At 43.9% G+C, this 27,901-nt stretch overlaps 1 protein-coding gene across 3 annotated transcripts in view; it reads left to right on the top strand.

The window, feature by feature from the left end:
* The first annotated feature begins 11,673 nt into the window (after positions 1-11,673).
* The window catches only part of NCOA1 (nuclear receptor coactivator 1), a 75,816-nt gene continuing 59,588 nt past the window's right edge, over positions 11,674-27,901 (top strand). For 2 of the 3 annotated variants that reach the window (XM_088053820.1, XM_088053822.1), the window contains exons 1-3: positions 11,674-11,801; positions 17,770-17,862; positions 25,960-26,066. In XM_088053820.1, coding sequence (XP_087909946.1) covers positions 25,981-26,066 — 86 coding nt within the window. In that variant the 5' untranslated portion in view covers positions 11,674-11,801; positions 17,770-17,862; positions 25,960-25,980. The remainder of the gene's footprint in view (positions 11,802-17,769; positions 17,863-25,959; positions 26,067-27,901) is intronic. The other variant, XM_088053821.1, reaches the window with a different exon arrangement.

The following is a 27,901-nucleotide window of genomic DNA, read 5'->3' on the forward strand; positions in this document are numbered from 1 at the left end:
TATTTAATAAAATTATTATTGTTATTAGTATTACTATCATTATAATTATTAATATTATTATTTAGAATTATTATTTTATTATTATTCTCCATAATTGATTCCATTTTATTAGCTAATTATTACTTCAATAACAATTTTTATTATTTTACAGACTTAATGATTTTATTAATTATTCTACATAATTGATTCCATTTTGTTACCTATTTATTAATTACTTTAATAATTTTGCAATTATTTTGATGAGTTTTAAAATTAATTATTTTATTAAAAATTAATTATTTTACTATTTAGTATTCAACATCATTTATTCAGTTTTGTTACCTATTCATCAATTATCAGTTCATTAATAATTATTGTTATTTTATTAATTATTTCTTATTATTATATCAAATTTATTCAGTTTTATTAACAGTTCATTAATTATCTTAATATTATAATTATTTCGATTATTTTCTAGAATTAATTATTACCTATTTCTTAGTGTTTATTTTATATGATTAATTATTATTTTATTAGTCATTAATCTACATAATTTATTCTATCTCTTATCTATTTCTTAGATTAATTATTACTTTAATAATATTCTAATTATTTTTATGATTTTCTAAAATTATTATTTTATTAATTATTATTCCACACATTTCATCCTATTTTGTGACTTATTTCTATGATTTTTTGATTAAAATTTATTATTATTTGATTTTAATTAGAATTAGAATTAATATTTAGTATTAAAGGATAAATCATTAAAAAAATCATTAAAATGATTAATGATAAAAATTATAAATTGGTAAGATGATATTGAGAATTAAATAATAAAAATATTTAGAATTGAAATGATAAAGTAATAAATTCTATTAAGTGAATAAATAGAATTTATATTTTATTCTACATTTACAAAGTTTTATCATTAATAGATTCATTAATATATTTTATTTTTGCTAAATTTGATTTTATTATTTAATAGAATTATTTTATTATTTTATTTATTTATTTATTTATTTATTATAGACAAGGTTAAATTTATTTTTATCATTATTTATAGTAATATTTATAATGCACATTAGTTTATATTAATTATTATTATTAAAGAATTATTTACTTTTTATTATTATTATTTTATTATTAGATTTTGTTCTATTTTATAGGATTTTATAGAATTGTTAATATTTGATTCTATATTTACAAAACATTTTATAAAAAAATATTTTATATAAATTGTATTAATAAATGAACTCCATTTTAGTTTGTAATGAAATTTATTAATTAGTTTAATAATTTAATTATTAGTTTAATAATTTATTGTTTTTATAAACGATATTTTAATTTATTATTTAATACAATTTATTGATTAGTTTTATATTTGCATTTTATATTTACATGAAATTTAAATTTTCTATTAAATTTCATTAATTATTAGAAATTTTTAATTATAAATTATTTATTATTATAAATGATTAATACAATTTATTAATTAGTTTTACATTCACATTTTATATTTATATATTTACATCGAAATTTAAATTTTCTATTAGATTTCATTCTATACATTTTATTAATAAACTATATTTTAGTTTATAATTAAATTTAACAATGTTTAATAACTTCATTATTATTTTAATAATATAATTATTAAAATAAACTATATTTTAATTTACTATTTAATACAATTTATTAATTAGTTTTATAGTCACATTTTATACTTACATGAAATTTAAATTTTCTATTAAATTTCATTATAATTATTTATTAGAAATGATTAATTATAAATTATTATTATTTAATGCAGTTTATTAATTAGTTCTGTATTCACATTTTATATTTATATATTTACATTGAAATTTATATTTTGTATTAAATTTAATTCTAATAAATTATTAGAAATGATTAATTATAAATGATTAATACAATTTATTAATTAGTTTTATATTCACATTTTATATTTATATATTTACATCGAAATTTAAATTTTCTATTTAATTTAATTCTAATTATTATAAATTATTAATGATAAATTATTATTATAAATTATTATTTAATGCAATTTATTAATTAGTTTTATATTCGCATTTTACATTTATATAAAATCTAAATTTTCTATTAAATTTCATGCTAATAAATTATAAATTATTAATTAGAAATTATTTTGTTATTTAATAGAATTTATTAATTAGTTCAATATTTACATTTTATATTTTTATTTTTACATCGAAATTTATATTTCCTATTAAATTTCATTGTAATTATTAGAAATGATTAATTACAAATTATTAACTTACTAATTATTAGTTAATACAATTTATTAATTAATTTTATATTCACATTTTATATTTCCATATTTACATCGAAATTTAAATTTTCTATTTAATTTTATTCTTAATTGGGATTTTTTAATGGGAAAATATTTGGGATCATTCTGGGATTTCCGTCCTGGATTTTGGGGATAAAATCCCAGATTTTGGGGATAAATCCCAGATTTTCCTGCTGGATTCTGGGAATAATTTGGGAATTTTCCCGCTGGATTTTGGGGATAAATCCCAGATTTTTGTGCTGGATTTTGGGGATAATTTTGGGATTTCCCTGCTGGATTTTGGAGATAATTTTGGGATTTCTGTTCTGGATTTTGGGGATAATTTTAGGATTTCTGTTTTGGATTTTGGGGATAATTTTGGGATTTCCCTGCTGGATTTTAGGGATAATTCTGGAAGAGTGGGATGGGGAGAAGGGAATTCCTGCAGCCCCGGCCCCATTTGGGGTTCAGGCCCTATTTGGGTTCAGCCCCGGCCCCATTTGGGGTTTGGGGTTCCCGTTCCAGCCCCATTTGGGGTTTGGGGTTCCCGTTCCGGCCCCATTTGGGGTTTGGGGTTCCTGTTCTGCCCCATTTGGGGTTCCCATTCCGGCCCCATTTGGGGTTTGGGGTTCCCGTCCCAGCTCCATTTGGGGTTTGGAGTTCCTGTCCCGGCTCCATTTGGGGTTTGAGGTTCCTGTTCTGCCCCATTTGGGGTTTGGGGTTCCCGTTCCAGCCCCATTTGGGGTTTGGAGTTCCTGTCCCGGCTCCATTTGGGGTTTGGGGTTCCTGTTCTGCCCCATTTGGGGTTTGGGGTTCCTGTTCTGCCCCATTTGGGGTTTGGGGTTCCTGTTCTGCCCCATTTGGGGTTTGGAGTTCCCATCCCAGCCCCATTTGGGGTTTGGGGTTCCCATCCCAGCCCCATTTGGGCTTTGGGGTTCAGCCCCAGCCCCATTTGGGGTTCCCGTTCCGGCCCCATTTGGGGTTTTGGGGTTCCCGTTCCAGCCCCATTTGGGGTTCCTGTCCCGGCTCCATTTGGGGTTTGGGGTTCCTGTTCTGCCCCATTTGGGGTTTGGGGTCCCTGTTCTGCCCCATTTGGGGTTTGAGGTTCCTGTTCTGCCCCATTTGGGGTTCCTGTTCTGCCCCATTTGGGGTTTGGGGTCCCTGTTCTGCCCCATTTGGGGTTTGAGGTTCCTGTTCTGCCCCATTTGGGGTTTGGGGTTCCCGTTCCAGCCCCATTTGGGGTTTGGGGTTCCCGTTCCGGCCCCATTTGGGGTTTGGGGTTCCCCTTCCAGCCCCATTTGGGGTTTTGGGGGTTCTGGGGTTCCTGTTCCAGCCCCATTTGGGGTTTGGCCCCATTTAGGGTTTGGGGTTCCCATTCCAGCCCCATTTGGGGTTTTGGGGGTTATGGGGCTGCCATTCTGTACCCATTTGGGGTTCTGGGGTTCCTGTCCCGGCCCCATTTGGGGTTCCGAAGTTCCCGTTCCAGCCCCATTTGGGGTTTGGGTTCAGCCCCGGCCCCATTTGGGGTTTTAGGGTTCCTGTTCCGGCCCCATTTGGGGTTTGGGTTCAGCCCCGGCCCCATTTGGGGTTTGGCCCCATTTGGGGTTCTGGGGTTCAATCCCAGCCCCATTTGGGGTTCTGGGGTTCAGTCTGGGCCCATTTGGGGTTCTCGGGTTCCCGTTCCAGCCCCACTTGGGTTTTGGGGTTCCGAGGTTCCTGTTCCAGACACATTTGGGGTTTTTGGGTTCAGTTTTTGTCCATTTGGGGTTTTGGGGTTCAGTTTTTCCCCATTAGGAATTTTTGGGGTTCAGTTTTTGTCCATTTGGGGTTTTTGGGTTTGGTTTTTTTCCTTTTGGGGTTCTCCAAGTCCTGCAGATTCCTGGAGCTCAATCCCGAGGATTTCCCGGGAAATCATTAACCGGGAATGGGATCGGCCGGGACCTTCGGACCCCGCACCCGGACACACCCGGGAACGGGATCGGCTGGGAATGGGATCATCCCGAGGGAACGGGATCGGCTGGGAACGGGATCATCCCTGGGAACGGGATCGGCTGGGAACGGGATCATCCCAAGGGAACGGGATCATCCCTGGGAACGGGATCGGCTGGGAACGGGATCATCCCGAGGGAACGGGATCGGCTGGGAACGGGATCATCCCTGGGAACGGGATCGGCTGGGAACGGGATCGCCTGGGAACGGGATCATCCCGAGGGAACGGGATCATCCCTGGGAACGGGATCATCCCGAGGGAATGGGATCATCCCTGGGAACGGGATCATCCCTGGGAACGGGATCGGCTGGGAACGGGATCATCCCTGGGAACGGGATCGGCTGGGAACGGGATCATCCCTGGGAACGGGATCATCCCTGGGAACGGGATCATCCCTGGGAACGGGATCATCCATGGGAACGGGATCATCCCTGGGAACGGGATCATCCATGGGAACGGGATCATCCATGGGAACGGGATCGGCTGGGAACGGGATCATCCCTGGGAACGGGATCATCCCAAGGGAACAGGATCATCCCAAGGGAACAGGATCATCCCTGGGAACGGGATCATCCCTGGGAACGGGATCATCCCTGGGAACGGGATCATCCCGAGGGAACGGGATTGGGATGGGATTGGGATGGGATTTGGGATTGGATTGGGAAGGATTTGGGATGGGATTGGGATTTGGGATTGGGATGGCATTTGGGATTGAGATGGGATTTGGGATTGGGATGGGATTCGGGATTGGGATGGGATTCAGGATTGGGATGGCATTTGGGATTGGGATGGGATTGAGATGGGATTTGGGATTGGGATGGGATTGAGATGGGATTTGGGATTGGGATGAGATTCCCACCCCATTCCCACCGGGATCCCCCAAACCCATTCCCTCTTTGAGGAAATCCCAAAATTCCAGCTCCTCCTCCCATCCCAGCCTCTTTTCCCAAACTTTGCAATCCCAAATCCCGGAATTCGGTCCGAGCCGGCTGTGCCGCCCGTGGCTCGGCATTCCCGGGATCCTTTTGGGATATTTGGGAATCCCCCCGGCCCTGACCCCCCCAGGATCTGGGATTTGCCCTCCAGATCCCAAAGAAATGCAGGGATCTGTTCCCGAATTCCCGGTAGGAATCCGGCACCGCCAAACGGGAGCTCCGGAATCGCCACAGCAACGGGGGCGGCGCTCGGGGGATTCACGGATCCCGGATCCATCCCTGATCCTGGATCCCAGTCCTGGATCCCAGATCCCAGTCCTGGATCCCGGATCCATCCCTGATCCCTGTCCCGGATCCATCCCTGATCCTGGATTCATCCCCGATCCTGGATCCCAGTCCTGGATCCCAGATCCATCCCTAATCCCGGATCCATCCCTGATCCCGGATTCATCCCTGATCCATCCCAGATCCCAGTCCTGGATCCTGGTCCTGGATCCCAGATCCATCCCTGATCCTGATCCATGTCCCAGATCCCTGTCCTGGATCTCTGATCCCAGATCCATCTCAGATCCATCCCGGAATCCTGTCCTGGATCCCTGCTCTGGATTCTGGATCCCTGTTCCAGATCCCAGTCCTTTCCTGGTGCCAATCCTGGATCCCTGTCCCGATTCCGGGTCCATCCCAGATCCATCCTGGATCCCTGTCCTGGATCCTGATCCATCCCAGAATCTTGTCCCGGATCCCTGTCCTGGATCCCAGATCCACCCCTGATCCTTGACCTGGATCCCGATCAATCCCTGATCTCTGCCCCAGATTCTGGATCCTGATCCTGGATCCCTGTCCCAGATCCCAATCCTGGATCCCAGTCCCAGATCCTGATCCCTGTCCTGGATCCCGATCCTGGATGCCTGTCCCAGATCCCAATCCTGGATCCCTGTCCCAGATCCCAATCCTGGATCCCAGTCCCAGATCCTGATCCCTGTCCTGGATCCCGATCCTGGATCTCAGTCCCAGATTCCGGATCCCAGTCCATCCCGGAATCCTGTCCTGGATCCGGATCCATCCGGGATCTCCTCCTGGATCTGTGCTTGTCCTGGATCCATCCCAGATCTCCCGGATCCCGGCCTGGCCCACATTCCCATCCATCCCACATTCCCATCCATCCCAAATTCCCATTCATCCCAAATTCCCATCCATCCCAAATTCCCGTCCATCCCAAATTCCCGTCTCTCCCCTGCTCCCTCCTCCATCCGCGATCCCGCTCTGTCCCGGATCCTTCCCAGGGATCCCCGTCCATCCCGGCTCCTGCTCCGGCCCGGATCCTTCCCTGGCTCGGATTCCATTCCCTAAATTCCTTCCCAGATTTCCTTCCCAAATCTATTCCCAGATTTCCCTCTCCAATCCCATCCCAAATCCCTTCCCAGATTCCTTTTCCTGAATCCCTTCCCAGATTTCCTTCCCTAAATTCCTTCCCAAATCCCTTCTCCTCTTCCTTTCCCTAAATCCCTTTTCCCAAACCCCTCCCAGATTTCCTCCCCAAATCCCTTCTCTAAATCCATTCCCTGATTTCCTTCCCTAAATCCCTTCTCCTTTTCCATCTCTTTTCCCATTTTCCTTTCCCATATTTTTCCCGTTGTTTTTCCCATTTTTTCCCGTTGTTTTTCCCATTTTTTTCCTGTTGTTTTTCCCATTTTTTCCTGATTTTTCCAATTTTTTCCCTGTTGTTTTTCCCATTGCTTTCCTGTTGTTTTTCCCGTTTTCCCCCGTTGTTTTTCCCATTTTTTTCCCGTTGTTTTTCCCATTTTTTCCCGTTGTTTTTCCCATTTTTTCCTGTTGTTTTTCCCATTTTTTCACGTTGTTTTTCCCATTTTTTCCCGTTGTTTTTCCCATTTTTTCCCGTTGTTTTTCCCATTTTTTTCCTGTTGTTTTTCACATTTTTTCCTGTTTTTTCCCATTTTTTTCCCCATTGTTTTTCCCGTTATTTTCCCGTTGTTTTTCCCATTTTTTCCCGTTGTTTTTCCCATTTTTTTCCTGTTGTTTTTCCCATTTTTTCCCGTTGTTTTTCCCATTTTTTTCCTGTTGTTTTTCCCGTTGCTTTTCCCATTTTTTCCTGTTTTTTCCCGTTGTTTTTCACATTTTTTGTTTTTTCCCATTTTTTTCCCCGTTGTTTTTCCCGTTATTTTCCCGTTGTTTTTCCCATTTTTTCCCGTTGTTTTTCCCATTTTATTCCTGTTGTTTTTCCCGTTGCTTTTCCCAATTTTTCCCATTTTTTCCTGTTTTTTCACGTTGTTTTTCCCAGTTTTTCCCTTTTTTTCCCGTTTTTTTTCCCATTTTTTCCTGTTTTTTCCCATTTTTTCCCTGTTGTTTTTCCCATTTTTCCCGTTGTTTTTCCCATTTTTTCCCATTGTTTTTCCCATTTTTTTCCCGTTGTTTTTCCCATTTTTTCCCATTGTTTTTCCCATTTTTTTCCCGTTGTTTTTCCCATTTTTTCCCATTGTTTTTCCCATTTTTTTCCCGTTGTTTTTCCCATTTTTTCCTGTTGTTTTTCCCGTTGCTTTTCCCATTTTTTCCTGTTTTTTCCCGTTGTTTTTCCCATTTTTTCCTGTTGTTTTTCCCGTTGCTTTTCCCATTTTTTCCTGTTTTTTCCCGTTGTTTTTCCCATTTTTTCCCGTCGTTTTTCCCATTTTTTTCCCGTTGTTTTTCCCATTTTTTTCCTGTTGTTTTTCCCGTTGCTTTTCCCATTTTTTCCCATTGTTTTTCCCATTTTTTCCTGTTGTTTTTCCCGTTGTTTTTTCCCGTTTTTTCCCGTTTTTTTCCCCATCTTTTCCTGTTTTTTCCCATTTTTTCCCATTGTTTTTCCCATTTTTTTCCCGTTGCTTTTCCCATTTTTTCCCATTGTTTTTCCCATTTTTTCCCGTTGTTTTTCCATTTTTTCCTGTTGTTTTTCCCGTTGCTTTTCCCATTTTTTCCTGTTTTTTTTCCCCGTTGTTTTTCCCGTTATTTTCCCGTTGTTTTTCCCATTTTTTCCCGTTGTTTTTCCCATTTTATTCCTGTTGTTTTTCCCGTTGCTTTTCCCAATTTTTTCCCATTTTTTCCCGTTGTTTTTTCACGTTGTTTTTTCCCGGTTTTTTTTCCCATTTTTTTCCCCGTTTTTTTTTTTCCCATTTTTCCTGTTATTTTTCCCATTATTTCTCCTGTTGTTTTTCCCATTTTTCCTGTTATTTTTCCCATTTTTTCCCGTTGTTTTTCCCATTTTTTCCCATTGTTTTTCCCATTTTTTCCTGTTGTTTTTCCCGTTGCTTTTCCCATTTTTTCCTGTTTTTTCCCGTTGTTTTTCACATTTTTTGTTTTTTCCCATTTTTTTCCCCGTTGTTTTTCCTGTTATTTTCCCGTTGTTTTTCCCGTTTTTCCCGTTGTTTTTCCCATTTTTTCCCATTGTTTTTTCCATTTTTTTCCTGTTGCTTTTCCCATTTTTTCCCGTTGTTTTTCCCATTTTTTCCCGTTGTTTTTTCCATTTTTTTCCTGTTGTTTTTCCCATTTTTTCCCGTTGTTTTTCCCATTTTATTCCTGTTGTTTTTCCCGTTGCTTTTCCCAATTTTTCCCATTTTTTCCTGTTTTTTCCCGTTGTTTTTCCCGGTTTTTCCCGTTTTTTCCCGATTTTTTCCCCATCTTTTCCTGTTTTTTCCCATTTTTTCCCATTGTTTTTCCCATTTTTTCCCATTGTTTTTCCCATTTTTTCCTGTTGTTTTTCCCGTTGCTTTTCCCATTTTTTCCTGTTTTTTCCCGTTGTTTTTCACATTTTTTCTTGTTTTTTCCCATTTTTTTTCCCGTTGTTTTTCCTGTTATTTTCCCGTTGTTTTTCCCATTTTTCCCGTTGTTTTTCCCATTTTTTCCCGTTGTTTTTTCCATTTTTTTCCTGTTGTTTTTCCCGTTGTTTTTCCCATTTTTTTCCTGTTGTTTTTCCCATTTTTTCCCATTGTTTTTCCCATTTTTTCCTGTTGTTTTTCCCGTTGCTTTTCCCATTTTTTTCCTGTTTTTTTTCCCGTTGTTTTTCACATTTTTTCTTGTTTTTTCCCATTTTTTTTCCCGTTGTTTTTCCTGTTATTTTCCCGTTGTTTTTCCCATTTTTCCCGTTGTTTTTCCCATTTTTTCCCGTTGTTTTTTCCATTTTTTTCCTGTTGTTTTTCCCATTTTTTCCCATTTTTTTCCCCATTGTTTTTCCTGTTGTTTTCCCGTTATTTTCCCGTTGTTTTCCCGCTCCCCGCCCGTGAATCCATCGGGAATCTCTGCAGAGGGCAGCACAATCCCGGCTCCCTCCCATCCAATCCCTGCTTTTCCACCAAAACTTTCCATGGAATTTTCCGGGGGAAAAAAAAAAAAAAAATCCTGGAAAAAAAAATCGGGATTGGGAAAAAAAAAAAAAAAAAGGGAAAAATCAGAATTTTTTTTTCATGTGCTGGGAATTAATCCTGAGATTCCCGAAATTCCTTGGAAGCTCCCAGGGATTTTCTGGGAATTCTTTCCCAAATTTCTCCCCAATTCCCAGGGAATCCCCTCCATTCCCAGCCTGGGGTTGGATCCAGCCCCATCCCAAGGGAAGGGATTTTGGGAATTCCCTGGGAATTGGGGACTCCAGGAAGGGTCTCCCTATCCCAGAATTCCATAAAAATCCCTTGGGATGGATCCTGAGCCTCCTGGATCCCGGAATGGCTTCAGTAATTCCCAAATAATTCCAGAATAATTCCCCAATAATTCCAGAATAATTCCAGAAAAATTTCCCAAATGGTTCCAGAATAATCCCTGAAAAATTCCAGAATAATTCCCAAATAATTCCCCAATAATTCCAGAATAATTCCCAAATAATTCCCCAGTAATTCCCAAACAATTCCTGGCTGATTCCAGAATAATTCCAGGTTCGTTCCGGATCCAATCCCAGGCTGGGAATGGAGGGAATTCCCTGGGAAAACGGGAATTTGGGAAGGAATTCCTGGGGTATTCCAAAAAAAACCCCAAATCCCAGAAAATCCCTGGATTTCCTTTCCCTGAATTCCATAAAAATCCCTCGGGATGGAATCCCGGAATTCCTTGGGATGGGATCCATGGGTTCCCAATCCCATCCCATTCCCACTAATCCCAACCTGAATCCCTGGAAAGGAAATCCGGGGATTTTCTGGGATTTGGGGTTTTTTTTTGGGATACCCCAGGAATTCCTTCCCAAATCCCAAATCCCTCCCCGTTTTCCCAGGGAATTCCCTCCATTCCCAGCCTGGGATTGGATCCGGAATGAACCTGAAATTATTTGGGAATTATTCGGGAATTATTTGGTAATTACTCAGGAGTTATTTGGGATTTTTTTTGGAATTATTGGGGAATTATTTGGGAATTACTGGGAAAATATTCTGGAATTATTCAGGAATTATTTTTGAATTTTTTGGGAATTATTTGGGAATTATTCAGAAATTATTTGGGAATTATTGAAGTCATTCCGGGATCCGGGAGGCTCAGGATCCATCCCAAGGGATTTTTATGGAATTCTGGGATAGGGAGACCCTTCCTGCAGTCCCCAATTCCCAGGGAATTCCCAAAATCCCTTCCCTTGGGATGGGGCTGGATCCAACCCCAGGCTGGGAATGGAGAGAATTCCCTGGGAATTGGGGAGAAATTTGGGAAGGAATTCCCAGAGAATCCCTGGGAGCACCCAAGGAAAAGTTGGCAGGGTCGGGATGGGGTTGGAAGCTCCAGGAATCCCACGGGGATCATTCCCAAATCCCAGAATTTCAGGATCCAACTCGGGCCTGGCCGGGGCAGCGCCGGGAGCGAGCTCGGGATGGGGACAGGGAGAAGGAAAAGGGAATTCCCATCCCAAAATCCCTTCCCAAAATCCCATCCCTAAATCCCATCCATAAATCTCTTCCCGGAATCCCTTCCCTTCCCTTCCCTTCCCTTCCCTTCCCTTCCCTTCCCTTCCCTTCCCTTCCCTTCCCTTCCCTTCCCGCACCTTCCCGCACCTTCCCTTCCCTTCCCTTCCCTTCCCTTCCCTTCCCTTCCCGCACCTTCCCGCACCTTCCCGCACCTTCCCGCACCTTCCCGCACCTTCCCTTCCCTCCATCCCTTCCCGTTCCCTTTTCCCTTTTTTTTCCCCTTTTCCCATTTTTTCCCCTTTTTTCCCTTTTTTCCCGTTCCCCAGCCCGGGGCTGGCGGCCGAAGATGGCGGCGGCGGCGGCGGCGGCGCGGAGCAGCTCCGAGACCTCGGCAAGCGGAGGAGGAGGAAGAGGAGGAAGAGGAGGAGGAGGAAGAGCAGCAGCAGCAGCAGCAGCAGGAGGAGGAAGCTCCTTCCCTCCCTCCCCCCTTCCCATCCCCACCTCCCCTCCCCGTCCTCCCTCCATGCCGAGCTCCGCCCCGTCCCGCCGGGAGGAGGGCGGATCGCGGCCAGCCCGAGCCGGAGCCCCGCAGCCTCCGCGCAGCCCGGGGGCCCCGGCCGGCCCGGGGCCAGCCCTGAGCGGCAGCGGGGCCGCCTGCCCCGCCGACAGCCCCGCGGTGCCTCGGAGCGGCCGCGGAGCGCGGAGCGCCGCGGCCTCGGCTGCAGGTGAGTGCGGCAGCGGCGGCGGCAGCGAGCGGGGCCCGCGGGCGGAGCCGGGCCCGCGCCTCACGGAGCTGTCACGGGGCCGAGCGCCGAGCTCGCCCGGCCATGGCGGCGCCTCCTCCCTCTCCGGCTTCGGCTGCGTTCCCTCCTCGAGCTCCGGCCCCCTCACGGAGCTCCAGCCCACGCACGGAGCTCCCCGCACCGAGCTCCGGCCTCCTCGCCGAGATCCCCTCGCCGAGATCCCCTCACCGAGCTCCCCTCTCCGAGCTCCGGCCTCCTCTCCGAGCTCCCCTCTCCGAGCTCCGGCCTCCTCACAGAGCTCCCCTCACCGAACTCAGGCCCCTCACTGAGCTCCGGCCCCGAGGTCCGGGCCTGTCCCCTCACCGAGCTCCGGCCCCCTCACTGAGCTCCAGCCCCCTCCCCGAGCACCCCTAATCGAGCTCCGGCCTCCTCCCCGAGCTCCCCTCACCCAGCTCCCCTCTCCCCGAGCTCCGGCCTCCTCACCGAGCTCCCCTCACCGAGCTCAGGCCCCTCGCCGAGCTCCCCTCTCCGAGCTCCGGCCTCCTCCCCGAGATCCCCTCTCCGAGCTCCGGCCCCGCTCCGGCTCCGGCCCCGAGCTCTGGTCCTGAGCTCCGGCCTCCTCCCCGAGCTCCCCTCCCCGAGCTCCGGACCCGGCCCTGTCCTCTCCCCGAGCTCTGGCCCTGAGCTCCGGCCCTGTCCCCTCCCCGAGCTCCTCTCCCCGAGCTCTGGCCCTGTCCCCTCCCCGAGCTCTGCCCTGTGCTCTGGCCCTGAGCTCCGGCCCTGTCCCCTCCCCGAGCTCCTCTCCCCGAGCTCCGGCCCTGTCCCCTCCCCGAGCTCTGCCCTGTGCTCTGCCCCTGAGCTCCGGCCCTGTCCCCTCCCCGAGCTCCTCTTCCCGAGCTCCGGCCCTGTGCTCTCCCCTCCCCGAGCTCCGTCCCCTCCCGGAGCTCCGAGCTCCGGCCCTGTCCTGTCCCCCAGCTCCCCTCCCCGAGCTCCGAGCTCCGATCCCTCCCCGAGCTCCGATCCCTCCCCGAGCTCCGAGCTCCGATCCCTCCCCGAGCTCCGATCCCTCCCCGAGCTCCGATCCCTCCCCGAGCTCCGATCCCTCCCCGAGCTCCGATCCCTCCCCGAGCTCCGAGCTCCGAGCTCCGATCCCTCCCCGAGCTCCGATCCCTCCCCGAGCTCCGAGCTGCGAGCTCCGATCCCTCCCCGAGCTCCGAGCTGCGAGCTCCGATCCCTCCCCGAGCTCCGAGCTCCGAGCTCCGATCCCTCCCCGAGCTCCGAGCTGCGAGCTCCGATCCCTCCCCGAGCTCCGAGCTCCGAGCTCCGATCCCTCCCCGAGCTGCGAGCTGCGATCCCTCCCCGAGCTCCGCCGCCATCGCCGCCCCCGCGGGGTCCCCGCTCCCGCTCCCGCTGCCGCTGCCGCCCCCGGCCCGGCCGCGCCGCCAAGTTCAGGGCCAAACTCGCTCCGACCTCTCCTCCCTCCCCTCCCTCCTTCCCTGCCTTTCCTCCTCCTTCTCCTCCTCCTCCTCCTCCCCTCCCCTCCCCTCCCCTCCCCTCGCTCCTGCTTTCGATCGTTTCCATTTTTTAATCCATCCGTTTATTGCTTTTTTAATTGTTTTTAGATTTTTTTTTTTATTCCCGCTCTGCAAACGGCCCCGGCCGGGCTGGAGGGAGCGGGGCCGGTGTTCCCCAAAATGACCTCGAGAGGCTCCGGTTCCTCCCTGCCGGGGCCTTGGGATCCCTCTGGATCCCTCCGGATTCCTCTGGGTCCTTTTGGGCCCCTCTGGATCCCCCTGGATCCCTTTGGATAATTTTGGGTCCCTCGGGATCCCGTTGGATCCCTCTGGATCCCCCTGGATCACTTTGGATCCTTTTGGATCCCTCTGGAGCCTTCTGGACCCCCCTGGATCCCTCTGGGTCCCCCTGGATCACTTTGGATCCCTCTGGATCCTTTTGGGCCCCTCTGGATCCCTCTGGGTCCCCCTGGATCACTTTGGATCCCTCTGGATCCTTTTGGGCCCCTCTGGATCCCTCTGGGTCCCCCTGGACCCCCCTGGATCCCTCTGGATCACTTTGGATCATTTTGGGCCCCTGTGGATCCCCCTGGATCACTTTGGATCCTTTTGGATCTCTCTGGATCCCTGTGGACCCCCCCTGGATCCCTTTGGATAATTTTGGGCCCCTCTGGATCCTTCTGGACCCCCCCTGGATCCCTCTGGGTCCCCCTGGATCACTTTGGATCCCTCGGGATCCTTTTGGGCCCCTCTGGGTCCCTCTGGATCCCCCTGGATCCGCTTGGATCGCTTCGGATCCCTCTGGATCCTTTTGGGTCCCTCTGGATTCCCCTGGATCCCCCTGGATCCCTCTGGATCACTTCGGATCCCCCTGGACCCCCCTGGACCCCCCCTGGATCCCTCTGGATCCCCTTGGATCCCTCGGGATCCTTTTGGGCCCCTCTGGATCACTTTGGATCCCTCTGGATCCCCCTGGACCCCCCTGGATCCCCCGGCAGCGCCGTTCCCCGGCCGGGTCCATCGGGAACGGCTCCTCCGAGGGGGCTCGGTGCCCTCAGCTTCCCACAATTCCCAAATTTTTCCCCTTTCCCTGTCCTCCAATTCCCACAATTCCCGAATTTTTCCCCTTTCCCTGTCCTCCAATTCCCACAATTCCCGAATTTTTCCCCTTTCCCTGTCCTCCAATTCCCACAATTCCCGAATTTTCCCTTTTCCCAGGCCTCGATTTCCCAGAATTCCCTGGATTTTCCCCTTCTCCCCCCTCAATTTCCCAGAATTCCCCAAATTTCCCCTTTCCAGGCCTCGATTTCCCAGAATTCCCCATTTTTTCCCTTCTCCCCCCTCATTTCCCCACAATTCCCAATTTTCCCTCCCTTAAATTTCCCAGAATTCCCAAAATTTTCCCTTCTCCACCCTCAATTTCCCACAATTCCCTGAATTTCCCTTTTTCCAGCCCTCAAATTCCCAGAATTCCCAATTTTTTTCCTTTTCCAGCCCTCAAATTCCCAGAATTCCCAAATTTTTCCCTCCTTTGCCCTCAAATTCCCACAATTCCCTGAATTTTCCCCTTTTTCAGGCCTCAAATTCCTGGAATTCCCAAAAATTCCCTTTCCCTGCCCTTAAATTCCCAAAAATCCCAAAATTTTCCCTTCTCCACCCTCAATTCCCTGAATTTTCCGCTTTTCCAGCCTCAAATTCCCAGAATTCCCAAATTTTCCTTAAAATTCCCCAGAATCCCCTAACTTTTCCTCCTTAAATTTCCCAGAATTCCCAAATTTTTTTATGGAAAAATGGAGAAAATTCAGGGATTTTTTGGGAAAAGTGGAGGAAATTCCAGGATTTTCATGGAAAAATGGGAAAAATTCCAGGATTTTTATGGAAAATTGAAGAAATTCCAGGAAAAATGGGGAAAATCCAGGGATTTTCATGGAAAAATGGAGAAAATTCCACGAAAAATGGAGAAAATTCCAGGATTTTTGTGGAAAAATGAGGAAATTCCAGGAAAAGTGGAGGAAATTCCAGAATTTTTAGGGAAAAATAGGGAAAATCCAGGATTTTTTTGTGGAAAAATGGAGAAAATTCAGGGATTTTTTTTGGGAAAATGGAGGAAATTCCAGGATTTTCATGGAAAAATGGGTGAAAATCCAGGATTTTTATGGAAAATTGAAGAAATTCCAGGAAAAATGGGGAAAATCCAGGGATTTTCATGGAAAAAAGGAGAAAATTCCAGGATTTTCGTTGGAAAATGGGGAAAAATCCAGGAAAAGTGGAGTAAATTCCAGGATTTTTAGGGAAAAATGGGGAAAATTCCAGGATTTTTAGGGAAAAATGGGGAAAATTCCAGGATTTTTAGGGAAAAATGGGGAAAATTCCAGGAAAAGTGGAGGAAATTCCAGGATTTTTAGGGAAAAATGGGGGGAAATCCTGGATTTTTAGGGAAAATTGAAGAAATTCCAGGAAAAATGGGGAAAATCCAGGGATTTTTAGAGGAAAAATGGGGAAAATTCCAGGAAAAGTGGAGGAATTTCCTGGATTTTCATGGAAAAATGGAAGAAATTCCAGGATTTTTTGGGAAAAATGAGGAAAATTCCAGGATTTTTAGGGAAAAATGGGGAAAAAATCCAGTATTTTTAGGGAAAAATGGAAGAAATTCCAGGTTTTGTGTGGAAAAATGGGAAAAATTCCAGGTTTTTTAGGGAAAAATGGAGGAAAATGCAGGAAAAGTGGAGGAATTTCCTGGATTTCCATGGAAAAATGGAAGAAATTCCAGGATTTTTTGGGAAAAATGAGGAAAATTCCTGAAATTAGGGTGGAAATGGAGGAAATTCCAGGAAAAATGAGGGAAATTCCGGGATTCTTTGGGAAAAGTGGAGGAAATTCCAGGATTTTCATGGAAAAATGGGAAAAATTCCAGGATTTTTATGGAAAAATGGAGGAAATTCCAGGAAAAGTGGAGGAAATTCCTGGATTTTTTGTGGAAAACTGGAGGAAATCTGGGAATTTTTAGGGAAAAATGGAGAAAGCTCAGGGAATTTTTCTGGGAAAAAAAAATCCAGAGATTTTCCTGGAAAAATTGAGCAAATCCAGGAATTTTCCTGAAAAATGGAGAAAATCCAGGGATTATTCTGGAAAAATGGAGCAAATCCGGGATTTTTCATGGAAAAACTGAAAAAATTCAGGAATTTTCATGGAAAAATGGCGAAAATTTGGGAATTTTCTTGGAAAAATGGAGAAAATCTGGGATTTTTCTTGCAAAAAAGGAGGAAAATTTGGGAATTTTCATGGAAAAATGGAGAAAATCCAGGAAATTTTATGGAAAAATGGGGAAATCTTGGATTTTTCATGGAAAAATGGAGAAAATCTGGGACTTTCCTGGAAAAATTGAGAAAATCCAGGAATTTTTATGGAAAAATGGAGAAGATTTGGGAATTTTCATGGAAAAATGGAGAAAATTCAGGAATTTTCATGGAAAACTGGAGAAAATCTGGGATTTTTCTTGGAAAAAAAGGAGGAAAATTCAGGAATTTTCATGGAAAAATGGAGAAAATCCAGGAATTTTTATGGAAAAATGGAGCAAATCCGGGATTTTCCTGGAAAAAATGAAGAAAATCGGGGATTTTTCATGGAAAAACTGAAAAAATTCAGGAATTTTCATGGAAAACTGGAGAAAATCTGGGATTTTTCTTGGAAAAAAAGGAGGAAAATTCAGGAATTTTCATGGAAAAATGGAGAAAATCCAGGAATTTTCATGGAAAAACTGAAAAAATTCAGGAATTTTTATGGAAAAATGGAGAAGTCTTGGAATTTTCATGGAAAAATTGAGATAATCCAGGAATTTTCATGGAAAAATGGAGAAAATCTGGGATTTTCCTGGAGAAATGGAGAAATCTTGGAATTTTCTTGGAAAAATTGAGATAATCCAGGAATTTTCATGGAAAAATGGAGCAAATCCAGGATTTTCCTGGAAAAATGAAGAAAATCGGGGATTTTTCATGGAAAAACTGAAAAAATCCAGGAATTTTCATGGAAAAATGGAGAAAATTTGGGAATTTTCCTGGAAAAATGGAGAAAATTTGGGAATTTTCATGGAAAAACTGAAAAAATTCAGGAATTTTTATGGAAAAATGGAGAAGTCTTGGAATTTTCATGGAAAAATTGAACAAATCCAGGAATTTTTGGGCAAAACCGAGGAATTCCAGGGATTTTCCTGGAAATAAAAAAAAAGGAGGAAATTCCTTTAACCCCACCCATTTTTCCAGGAATTTCTGATTTCCCGGGATTTTTTTTCCATCCAGAACGAGCAAAATCCCCCAAAAAATTTTAATTCCCACTTTTTTTTTTTTCTCGGAATTTTTTTTGGGATTGAGACGGAAAATCCCGGAATTCCGTGAGGAAAAAATTCCCAAAATGATCCCGAATTTTTCCCTTTTTTCCAGGATTCGGGAATTGAGATTCCCATGGAATTCCCGGCTCCGGAATTCCCCAAGTTTTTGGATTTCCCATGAGTCTCTCGCCGCCGGAAATTCCAGGTAAATTCCGAATTTTTCCCGGGATTTTTGGGGGTTGTTTTTTTTTTTTTTGGGATAAAAAATCGGGAATTCCAAACAGCAAAAAAAAAAAAAAAAAATCCTGGAATTCTTCATTTTTTTGGGAATTTTCCCAGCGGAAAATCCGAATTCTTCCCAGATTTTTTTCCCTTTTGGGATGAAATTCCAAAGGTTTTTGGTGGAATTTTCAGCCTTGGGGAGTCGAGGCGGGAATTTGGGAATTTTGGTGGAAAATTGGGAATGGTTTGATGGGAAAAATCGGGAACTTGCGGTGGTTTTGATGGAAAAATGGACGGAAATGGAAGGAAAAGTTGGGAATGGAGGAAAAATTGGGAAATCTTGGAAAATTCCCAGGAAAAAAACCAGAATTTGGGAAGAAATTCCCAGAAAATCCCGGATTTTCCCGGGTGGATTCCTCGGGAATGGCGGAGCCGAGGGGGATTCTTCGGGAATTTGAGGAGTTGGGAATGCCGGGAATTCCCTGGGAATTTAATTCAATTTAATTCAATTTATTTCAATTTAATTCAATTTATTTCAATTTAATTCAATTTATTTCAATTTAATTCAGTTTAATTCAATTTATTTCAATTTAATTCAATTTAATTCAATTTAATTCAATTTAATTCAGTTTATTTCAATTTAATTCAGTTTAATTCAGTTTATTTCAATTTAATTCAGTTTAATTCAGTTTAATTCAATTTAATTCAGTCAAATTATGTTTTTTATTTCACTTTATTTTATTTTATTTTTTTAAATTTTATTTTATTTTATTTATTTTATTTTATTTTATTTTATTTTATTTTATTTCATTTTATTTCATTTATTTTATTTTATTTTATTCTATTCTATTCTATTTTATTCTATTTAATTTCATTTAATTTCATTTAATTTCATTTAATTTCATTTAATTTCATTTTCCTACCCTGGGAGTTTAATTCAATTTAATTTAATTTAATTTAGTCAAATTTTAATTTAATTTAATTGAATTTAATTTAATTTTATTCTATTTTATTTCATTACATTTCATTTCATTTCATTTTCTTTCCCTGGGAATTTAATTCCATTTAATTCAGTCAAATTTTATTTTTTTTGGTTTATTTTATTTTACTTTATTTTATTTCATTTTATTTTATTTTATTTTATTTTATTTTATTTTATTTTATTTTATTTTATTTTATTTTATTTCATTTTTTTTATTTTATTTTATTAATTCAATTTATTTTATTTTATTTTATTTTATTTCAAGTTTATTTTAATTTTACTTAATTTTCTTTTCTTTTAATCTAATTTTATTTTATTTTATTTCATTTTTGTTTTTTTCTTTTCTATTACTTTATTTTATTTCAATTTTATTAAATTCCACTTTTATTTTATTTTATTTCAATTTATTTCATAAGTTTCATTTTCGTTCTTTCGGAGTTTAATTCAATTTAATTCTGTTTAATTCAGTTTAATTCAATTTAATTCAATTTAATTCAATTTAGTCAAATTTTATTTTATTTTATTTTATTTTATTTTATTTTATTTTATTTTATTTTATTTTATTTTATTTTATTTTACTTTATTTTATTTTATTTTATTTTATTTTATTCTAGCTTATTTTATTTCAGTTTATTTCAGTTTATTTTTTATTTTTTTTTAATTTTATTTCCATTTTATTTCCATTGTATTTTATTTCTTTAATTTTGTTTCATTTGATTGTGAAGTTTATTTTTTGTTTTGTTTAATTTTGATTAGTTTTATTTTATTTTTTGTTTTATTTTATTTAATTTCAATTTATTTGATTTGACTTTCATTTAATTTTTTTATTTTATTTTGTTTTATTAAATTTCACTTTAATTTTATTTTTATTTTAATTTTACTTTATTTTAGTTTTATTTTATTTAAATTTAATTCAATTTTATTTTATTTTAATTTTGTTTTATTTTATTTTATTTTATTTTGTTTTGTTTTGTTTTATTTTGTTTTTATATGTTTTATTTTATTTTATTCTATTAACTTTTATTTTATATTTGCTGTATTTTATTGTATTTCATTGTATTTTATTGTGCTTTATTTTATTTTTATTTTCTTTTTTTTTTTTATATTATTTTATATTTCTTAACTTTTATTCTGTTTTATTTCGATTTTTCATTTTCTCTTTCCGGTTCCGCCCGGTTCCGATCCCCGGCCTGGGGTGGCCTGGGGGGGTCCTTGGGGTTCATTCCCTGGGGTTCGGTTCCGTTTGGTTCTGTTGGGTTCTGTTTGGTTCTGTTTGGTTCTGTTTGGTTCTCTTGGGTTCTTTGGGTTCTTTGGGTTCTGTTGGGTTCCGTTGGGTTCTTTGGGTTCTCTTTGGTTCCGTTTGGTTCCTTTGGGTTCTGTTTGGTTCCGTTTGGTTTTGTTGGGTTGGATTTGGTTCCGTTGGGTTCTTTGGGTTCCGTTTGGTTCTGTTGGGTTCTGTTTGGTTCCGTTGGGTTCTTTGGGTTCTCTTTGGTTCCGTTGGGTTCTTTGGGTTCTGTTTGGTTCCGTTGGGTTCTTTGGGTTCTGTTTGGTTCCGTTGGGTTCTTTGGGTTCTCTTTGGTTCCGTTGGGTTCTTTGGGTTCTGTTTGGTTCCGTTTGGTTCCGTTGGGTTCTTTGGGTTCTGTTTGGTTCCGTTGGGTTCTTTGGGTTCTCTTTGGTTCCGTTTGGTTCCTTTGGGTTCTGTTTGGTTCCGTTGGGTTCTTTGGGTTCTGTTTGGTTCCGTTGGGTTCTGTTGGGTTTCGTTGGGTTCTTTGGGTTCTGTTTGGTTCCGTTTGGTTCTGTTGGGTTCTCTTTGGTTCCGTTGGGTTCTTTGGGTTCTCTTTGGTTCCGTTGGGTTCTTTGGGTTCTCTTTGGTTCCGTTTGGTTCTGTTGGGTTCTCTTTGGTTCCGTTGGGTTCTTTGGGTTCTGTTTGGTTCCATTTGGTTCCGTTGGGTTCTTTGGGTTCTGTTTGGTTCCGTTTGGTACCTTTGGGTTCTGTTTGGTTCCGTTTGGTTCCTTTGGGTTCTGTTTGGTTCCGTTTGGTTCCTTTGGGTTCTGTTTGGTTCCGTTTGGTTCCTTTGGGTTCTGTTTGGTTCCGTTGGGTTCTTTGGGTTCTGTTTGGTTCCGTTTGGTTCCTTTGGGTTCTGTTTGGTTCCGTTGGGTTCTGTTGGGTTTCGTTGGGTTCTTTGGATTCTGTTTGGTTCTCTTGGGTTCTTTGTGTTCTGTTGGGTTCTGTTTGGTTTTGTTGGGTTGGATTTGGTTCCGTTGGGCTCCGTTTGGTTCTGTTGGGTTGGGTTCATCCCCACTGGTTGGGTTGGGTTTGGTTCTTTTGGGTTCTGTTGGGTTGGGTTCCATTGGGTTTGTTTTGGTCCTGTTGGGTTCTGTTCAGTTCTGTTGGGTTCTGTTCAGTTCTGTTGGGTTCTGTTCAGTTCTGTTGGGTTCTGTTCAGTTCTGTTGGGTTCTCTTGGGTTCAGTTCGGTTTGGTTGGGTTGGGTTCCATTGAGTTGGTTTTGGTTCCATTGGGTTTGGTTTGGCTTGGTTCTGTTGGGTTCTGTTTGATTTGGTTGGATTGGGTTTGGTTCCGTTTGGTTCTGTTGGGTTGGGTTCATCCCCACTGGTTGGGTTGGGTTTGGTTCTGTTGGGTTCTGTTTGGTTCCGTTTGGTTCTGTTGGGTTGGGTTCATCCCCACTGGTTGGGTTGGGTTTGGTTCTGTTGGGTTCTGTTTGGTTCCGTTTGGTTCTGTTGGGTTGGGTTCATCCCCACTGGTTGGGTTGGGTTTGGTTCTGTTGGGTTCGGTTGGGTTTGGTTCGGTTGGGTTTGGTTCTGTTTGGTTCTGTTGGGTTGGGTTCATCCCCACTGGTTGGGTTGGGTTTGGTTCTGTTGGGTTTGGTTCTGTTCAGTTTGGTTGGGTTGGGTTCTGTTGGGTTTGTTTTGGTTCTGTTGGGTTTGGTTCGGTTTGGTCTCGTTTGGTTTGGTTTGGTCCTGTTGGGTTCTGTTTGATTGGGTTGGGTTTGGTTCGGTTCCATTGGGTTCTGTTTGGTTGGATTTGGTTCAATTGGGTTCTCTTGGGTTTGGTCCCATTTGGTTGGGTTGGGTTTGGTTTGGTTCTGTTGGGTTCTGTTTGGTTCCGTTTGGTTCTGTTGGGTTGGGTTCATCCCCACTGGTTGGGTTGGGTTTGGTTCTGTTGGGTTCGGTTTGGTTGGGTTGGGTTCCATTGGGTTTGTTTTGGTCCTGTTGGGTTCTGTTCAGTTCTGTTGGGTTCTGTTCAGTTCTGTTGGGTTCTGTTCAGTTCTGTTGGGTTCTGTTCAGTTCTGTTGGGTTCTGTTGGGTTCTGTTCGGTTCTGTTGGGTTCTGTTCAGTTCTGTTGGGTTCTGTTCAGTTCTGTTGGGTTCTGTTCAGTTCTGTTGGGTTCTGTTCAGTTCTGTTGGGTTCTGTTGGGTTCTGTTCGGTTCTGTTGGGTTCTGTTCAGTTCTGTTGGGTTCTGTTCAGTTCTGTTGGGTTCTGTTCGGTTCTGTTGGGTTCTGTTCAGTTCTGTTGGGTTCTGTTCAGTTCTGTTGGGTTCTGTTGGGTTCTGTTCGGTTCTGTTGGGTTCTGTTCAGTTCTGTTGGGTTCTGTTCAGTTCTGTTGGGTTCTGTTCAGTTCTGTTGGGTTCTCTTGGGTTCAGTTCGGTTTGGTTGGGTTGGGTTCCATTGGGTTGGTTTTGGTTCCGTTGGGTTTGGTTTGGTCCTGTTGGGTTCTGTTTGATTCGGTTGGGTTTGGTTTGGTCCCGTTTGGTTCCATTGGGTTTGGTTCGGTTCTCTTGGGTTCTGTTGGGTTCCGTTGGGTTCGGTTTGGTCCCATTTGGTTCTGTTGGATCTGGTTTTGTTCTGTTGGGTTTGACTGGATTTGGTTCCCTTGGGTTCTGTTGGGTTGGATTTGGTTCCATTGGGTTCTGTTTGGTTTGGTTCGGTTCTGATGGGTTCTCTTGGGTTCCGTTGGGTTGGGTTTGATTTGGTTCATCACCACTGGCTTGGTTGGGTTCTGTTTGGTCCCGTTGGGTTCTGTTCGGTTCCATCGGGTTCTGTTGGGCTGGATTTGGTTCAATTGGGCTCTGTTGGGTTCAGTTCTGTTTGGTTTGGTTGGGTTTGGTTCGGTTCTGTTGGGTTCTGTTCGGTTCTGTTGGGTTGTGTTTGGTCCCCGTTGGGTTCTGTTGGGCTGGATCTGGTTGGGTTCTGTTGGGTTCTGTTGGGTTCTGTTGGGTTGGATTTGGTTTGGTTCTTTTGGGTTCTGTTGGGTTCTGTTGGGTTCTGTTGGGCTGGATCTGGTTGGGTTCTGTTGGGTTCTGTTGGGTTCTGTTGGGTTGGATTTGGTTTGGTTCTTTTGGGTTCTGTTGGGTTCTGTTGGGTTGGGTTTGGTTCTGTTGGGTTCAGTTCGGTTCTTTTGGGTTCGGTTCGGTTCTGTTGGGTTGTGTTCAGTCCCCGTTGGGTTCAGTTGGGCTGGATCTGGTTGGGTTCTGTTGGGTTCTGTTGGGTTGGATTTGGTTTGGTTTTTTTGGGTTCTATTGGGTTCTGTTGGGTTGGGTTCGGTTCTGTTGGGTTGGGTTCCTCCCCACTGGTTGGGTTTGGTTCAGTTCCATCGGGTTCTGTTGGGTTGGATTTGGTTCAGTTGGGTTCTCTTGGGTTCGGTTCTGTTTGGCTTGGTCCCATTTGGTTGGGTTGGGTTTGGTTCGGTTCTTTTGGGTTGGGTTTGGTCCCATTTGGTTCTGTTGGGTTCTGTTGGGTTGGGTTTGGTTCTGTTGGGTTTGGATCGGTTCCCTTGGGTTTCCTTGGGTTTGGTTGGGTCCTGTTGGGTTCTGTTCTGTTCTGTTGGGTTCTCTTGGATTTGGTTTGGTTCCGTTGGGTTTGGTTCCATTGGGTTTGGTTCTGTTGGGTTGGGTTGGTCCCACTTGGTTCCATTGGGTTCTGTTGGGTTCCGTTGGGTTCATTTGGGTTGGGCTTGGTTGAGTTTGGTTCTGTTTGGTTCGGTTCCGTTGGGTTCTGTTGGATTCATTTGGGTTCTGTTGGGTTGGGTTTGGTTGAGTTTGGTTCTGTTTGGTTCGGTTCCGTTGGGTTTGGTTCTGTTGGGTTGGGTTTGGTTCTGTTTTGTTCCGTTGGGTTCCATTGAGTTGGGTTCAGTTCCATGGGGTTCTTTTGGGTTGGGTTCGGTTCTGTTTGGTGCCGTTGGGTTCTGTTGGGTTTGGTTTGGTTCTGTTGGGCTTGGTTCCACCAGGTTCGGTTCTGTTGGGTTCCGTTGGGTTTGGTTTGGTTCCGTTGGGTTCTGTTGGGTTCTGTTGGGCTGGGTTCGGTTCCGTTGGGTTTGGTTTGGTTCTGTTGGGTTCTATTGGGTTGGGTTCGGTTCCATTGGGTTTGGTTGGGTTGGGTTTGGTTGGATTTGGTTCCATTGGGTTCCGTGGGGTTGGGTTTGGTTCCGTTGGGTTCTGTTGGGTTGAGTTTGGTTCTGTTGGGTTCCGTTGGGTTCTGTTGGGTTTGGTTTGGTTCTGTTGGGTTCTGTTGGGTTCTGTTGGGCTGGGTTCGGTTCTGTTTGGTTTTGTTGGGTTCTGTTGGGTTCATTTGGGTTGGGTTCGGTTCCATTGGGTTTGGTTGGGTTGGGTTTGGTTGGATTTGGTTCCATTGGGTTCCGTGGGGTTGGGTTTGGTTCCGTTGGGTTCTGTTGGGTTCTGTTGGGCTGGGTTCGGTTCCGTTGGGTTTGGTTTGGTTCTGTTGGGTTCTATTGGGTTGGGTTCGGTTCTGTTGGGTTTGGTTGGGTTGGGTTTGGTTGGATTTGGTTCCATTGGGTTCCATGGGGTTGGGTTTGGTTCCGTTGGGTTCTGTTGGGTTGAGTTCGGTTCTGTTGGGTTCCGTTGGGTTCTGTTGGGTTGAGTTCGGTTCTGTTTGGTTTTGTTGGGTTCTGTTGGGTTCCGTTGGGTTCTTCTGGGTTGGGCTTTGTTCTGTTGGGTTGGGTTCGGTTGGGTTCGGTTCCATTGGGTTCTTTTGGGTTGGGTTCGATTCTGCCTGGTTCTGTTGGGTTCCATTTGGTTCCATTGGGTTCTTTTGGGTTCTTTTGGGTTTGGTTCGGTTCCGTTGGGTTCTTTCGGGTTGGGTTCTGTTGGGTTCCGTTGGGCTGGGTTTGTTTTGGCTCCGTTGGGTTTGGTTCCGTTGGGTTTGGTTCCGTTGGGTTTGGTTCCGTTGGGCTGGGTTGGGTTCTGATGGGTTCCGATGGTTTGGGTTTGATTCTGGTTGGTTCCGGTTGGTTCCGGTTGGTTCCGGTTCCGGTCGGTTCCGGTTGGTTCCGCTCGGTTCTGGTCGGTTCTGGTCGGTTCCGTGTCCGGTTCCGATCGGTTCCATTCAGTTCCGTTCGGTTCCGGTTGGTTCCGTTCGGTTCCGTGTCCGGTTCTCCCCTCGGTGCCGGCTCCGGCTCTTCCCGACTGCCTTCGGAGACCCGGGAACAGCTCCACCCTGGAATTCCCAGGAATTCTGTCCCGGGAATTCCTGTCCCGGGAATTCCAGCGTGGGAATTCCTGCCCTGGGAATTCCCAGGAATCTAAAATCCTGGGAATCCTTGGGAATTAAAAATCCCTGGGAATCCTGAATCCCTGCGAATTCTGGGAATCCCAAATTCACGGGAATATCAGGAATCCTAAATCCCTGGAAATCCCTGGGATCCCAAATCCTCGGGAATCTCAGGAATCAATAATCCTTGGAATCATTGGGAATTGAAAATCCCTGGGAATCACAAATTTCCAGGAATCCTGGGAGTTCCAAATCCCTAGGAATTCCTGGAATTCAAAAATCCCCGGGAATATCAGGAATCCAAAACCCCTGGGAATCCCAAATTTCCAGGAATTCTGGGAATCCCAAATCCCTGGGAATCCCTGGGGAATCTCAAATCCATGGGAATATCAGGAATCCCAGAAATCCCCAGAAATCCCCGAAACCCCCAAAATCTCGGCAATTCCCGAAAAACCCCCGCCAAAAAAAATCCCCAAATCCCAAATTTCCGCATTTTTCCCTCCTGGAAAAACCAAGAATTCCCAAGTTTTTTTTTTTTTTCCCGTTTTTTTGTTTTTTGTTTTTTTTTCCCCAGGTTTTCCGTAGGATTCCCACCATGAGCGGCCTCGGCGACGGCTCCGCGGATCCGGCCCTTCCCGAATCCCGGAAGCGCAAAGGATCCCCCTGCGACCCCGGCCAGAGGTACCGGAATTCCCGGATCCCTCGGAATTCCAGAGCCCTTTTCCCGGGAATTTTTTGTGGTTTTCCCGCCTTTTTTTTGGTGTTTTTTTTTTTTTTTTTGAGGGAATTCCGGGTTTTTTTTTGTTTTGTTTTTTGTTTTTTTTTTTTTCTGGGAATGGTCCCGGAATTTTGGAGGTTTGGGGTTTGTGGGGAGTCGGGAATTTTTTGGGATTGTTCCGGGGGGGTTGGGAATTCTGGGATGGAGGGGGAAAGTGGGATAATGGTGGGGAAAAGCGGGAAAAAACCGGGATGATTGTGGGAAAAAAAGCAGGGAAAAAGTGGGAAAAACCAGGGAAAACCAGGGAAAAACGGGAAAAAGTGGGGAAAAGTGGGATAATGGTGGGGAAAAGTGGGAAAATTGCAGGGAAAAAGTGGGGAAAATGGGGGAAAAAGTGGGAAAAAAACCAGGGAAAAGTGGGGAAAAGTAGGAAAGAAGCAAGAAAAAATAAAAAAGTGGGAAAAACTGGGATAATGGTGGGGAAAAGTGGGAAAAGTGTGGAAAAAAGTGGGAGAAAAGCGGGAAAAATTGGTGGGAAAATCGGGAAGAAGAGGGGGGAGAAAAGTGGGAAAAAAGGTGGAAAAATCCTGGAAAAGTGGGAAAAATCCCGGAAAAGTGGGAAAAGTCCTGGAAAAGTGGGAAAAATCCGGGAAAAGTGGGAAAAGTCCTGGAAAAGTGGGAATGTTGGTGTTTTTGGCAGCACAGGGAAGTGGCAGCGCGAGCAGGAACAGCGGGACCTGGCGGGGAAATAGCGGCAAAAATTGGGACAAAAATGGGAAAAAAATGGGGAAAAAACTGGGAAAAATCGGGAAAAACTCTGGAAAAGTGGGAGAAATCCTGGAAAACCGGGAAAAATCCCGGAAAAGTGGGAATGTTGATGTTTTAGGCAGCGCAGACAAGCGGCGGCGCGAGCGGGAGCAGCGGGACCTGGCGTGGAAATAGCGGGGAAAATTGGGAAAAAAGTGGGAAAAAAGTGGGAAAAATCGGGAAAAATCATGGAAAAATCCCAGAAAATCGGGAAAACCCCCAGAAAACTGGGGAAAAGTCCTGGAAAAGTGGGAATGTTGGTGTTTTTGGCAGTGTGGAGAAGCGTTGGCGCGAGCAGGAGCAGCGGGACCTGGCGGGGAAATAGCGGCGAAATTTGGGACAAAAGTGGGAAAAAATGGTGGAAAAAAGCAGGAAAAAGCGGGAAAAACCAGGAAAAATCCCAGAAAATTGGGAAAAACCGGGAAAAATCCTGGAAAATTGGGAAAGATCCGGGAAAAGTGGGAAAAGTCCTGGAAAAGTGGGCATGTTGGTGTTTTTGGCAGTGTGAAGCGTTGGTGCGAGCAGGAGCAGCGGGACCTGGTGGGGAAATAGCAGGGAAAAACAGAGAAAAATGGGAAAAAAGCGGGAAAAAGCGGGAAAAATCCTGGAAAATCGGGAAAAATCCCAGAAAATTGGGAAAAATCCTGGGAAATTTGGAATGCCGGTGTTTTGGGCAGTGTGGAGAAGCTGGAGCAGCAGGACCCGGCTAGGAAATGGTGGGAAAAATGGGGAAAAATCCCAGAAAATTGGGAAAAACCAGGAAAAATCCCAGAAAATCGGGAAAAGTCCTGGAAAACTGGGAAAAATCCCGGAAAAGTGGGAATGTTGATGTTTTGGGCAGCGCAGACAAGCGGTGGTGCGAGCAGGAGCCGCGGGACCTGGCGGGGAAATAGCGGGGAAAATTGGGACAAAAATGGGGAAAAAAGCGGGAAAAATCATGGAAAAATCGTGGAAAACTGGGAAAAATCCCAGAAAATTGGGAAAAGTCCTG

The sequence above is a fragment of the Pseudopodoces humilis genome, chromosome 3 (assembly GCF_049639895.1).
Source record: "Pseudopodoces humilis isolate 2021_Gansu_Grassland_sample_001 chromosome 3, ASM4963989v1, whole genome shotgun sequence".
Taxonomy (NCBI): Eukaryota; Metazoa; Chordata; class Aves; order Passeriformes; family Paridae; genus Pseudopodoces; species Pseudopodoces humilis.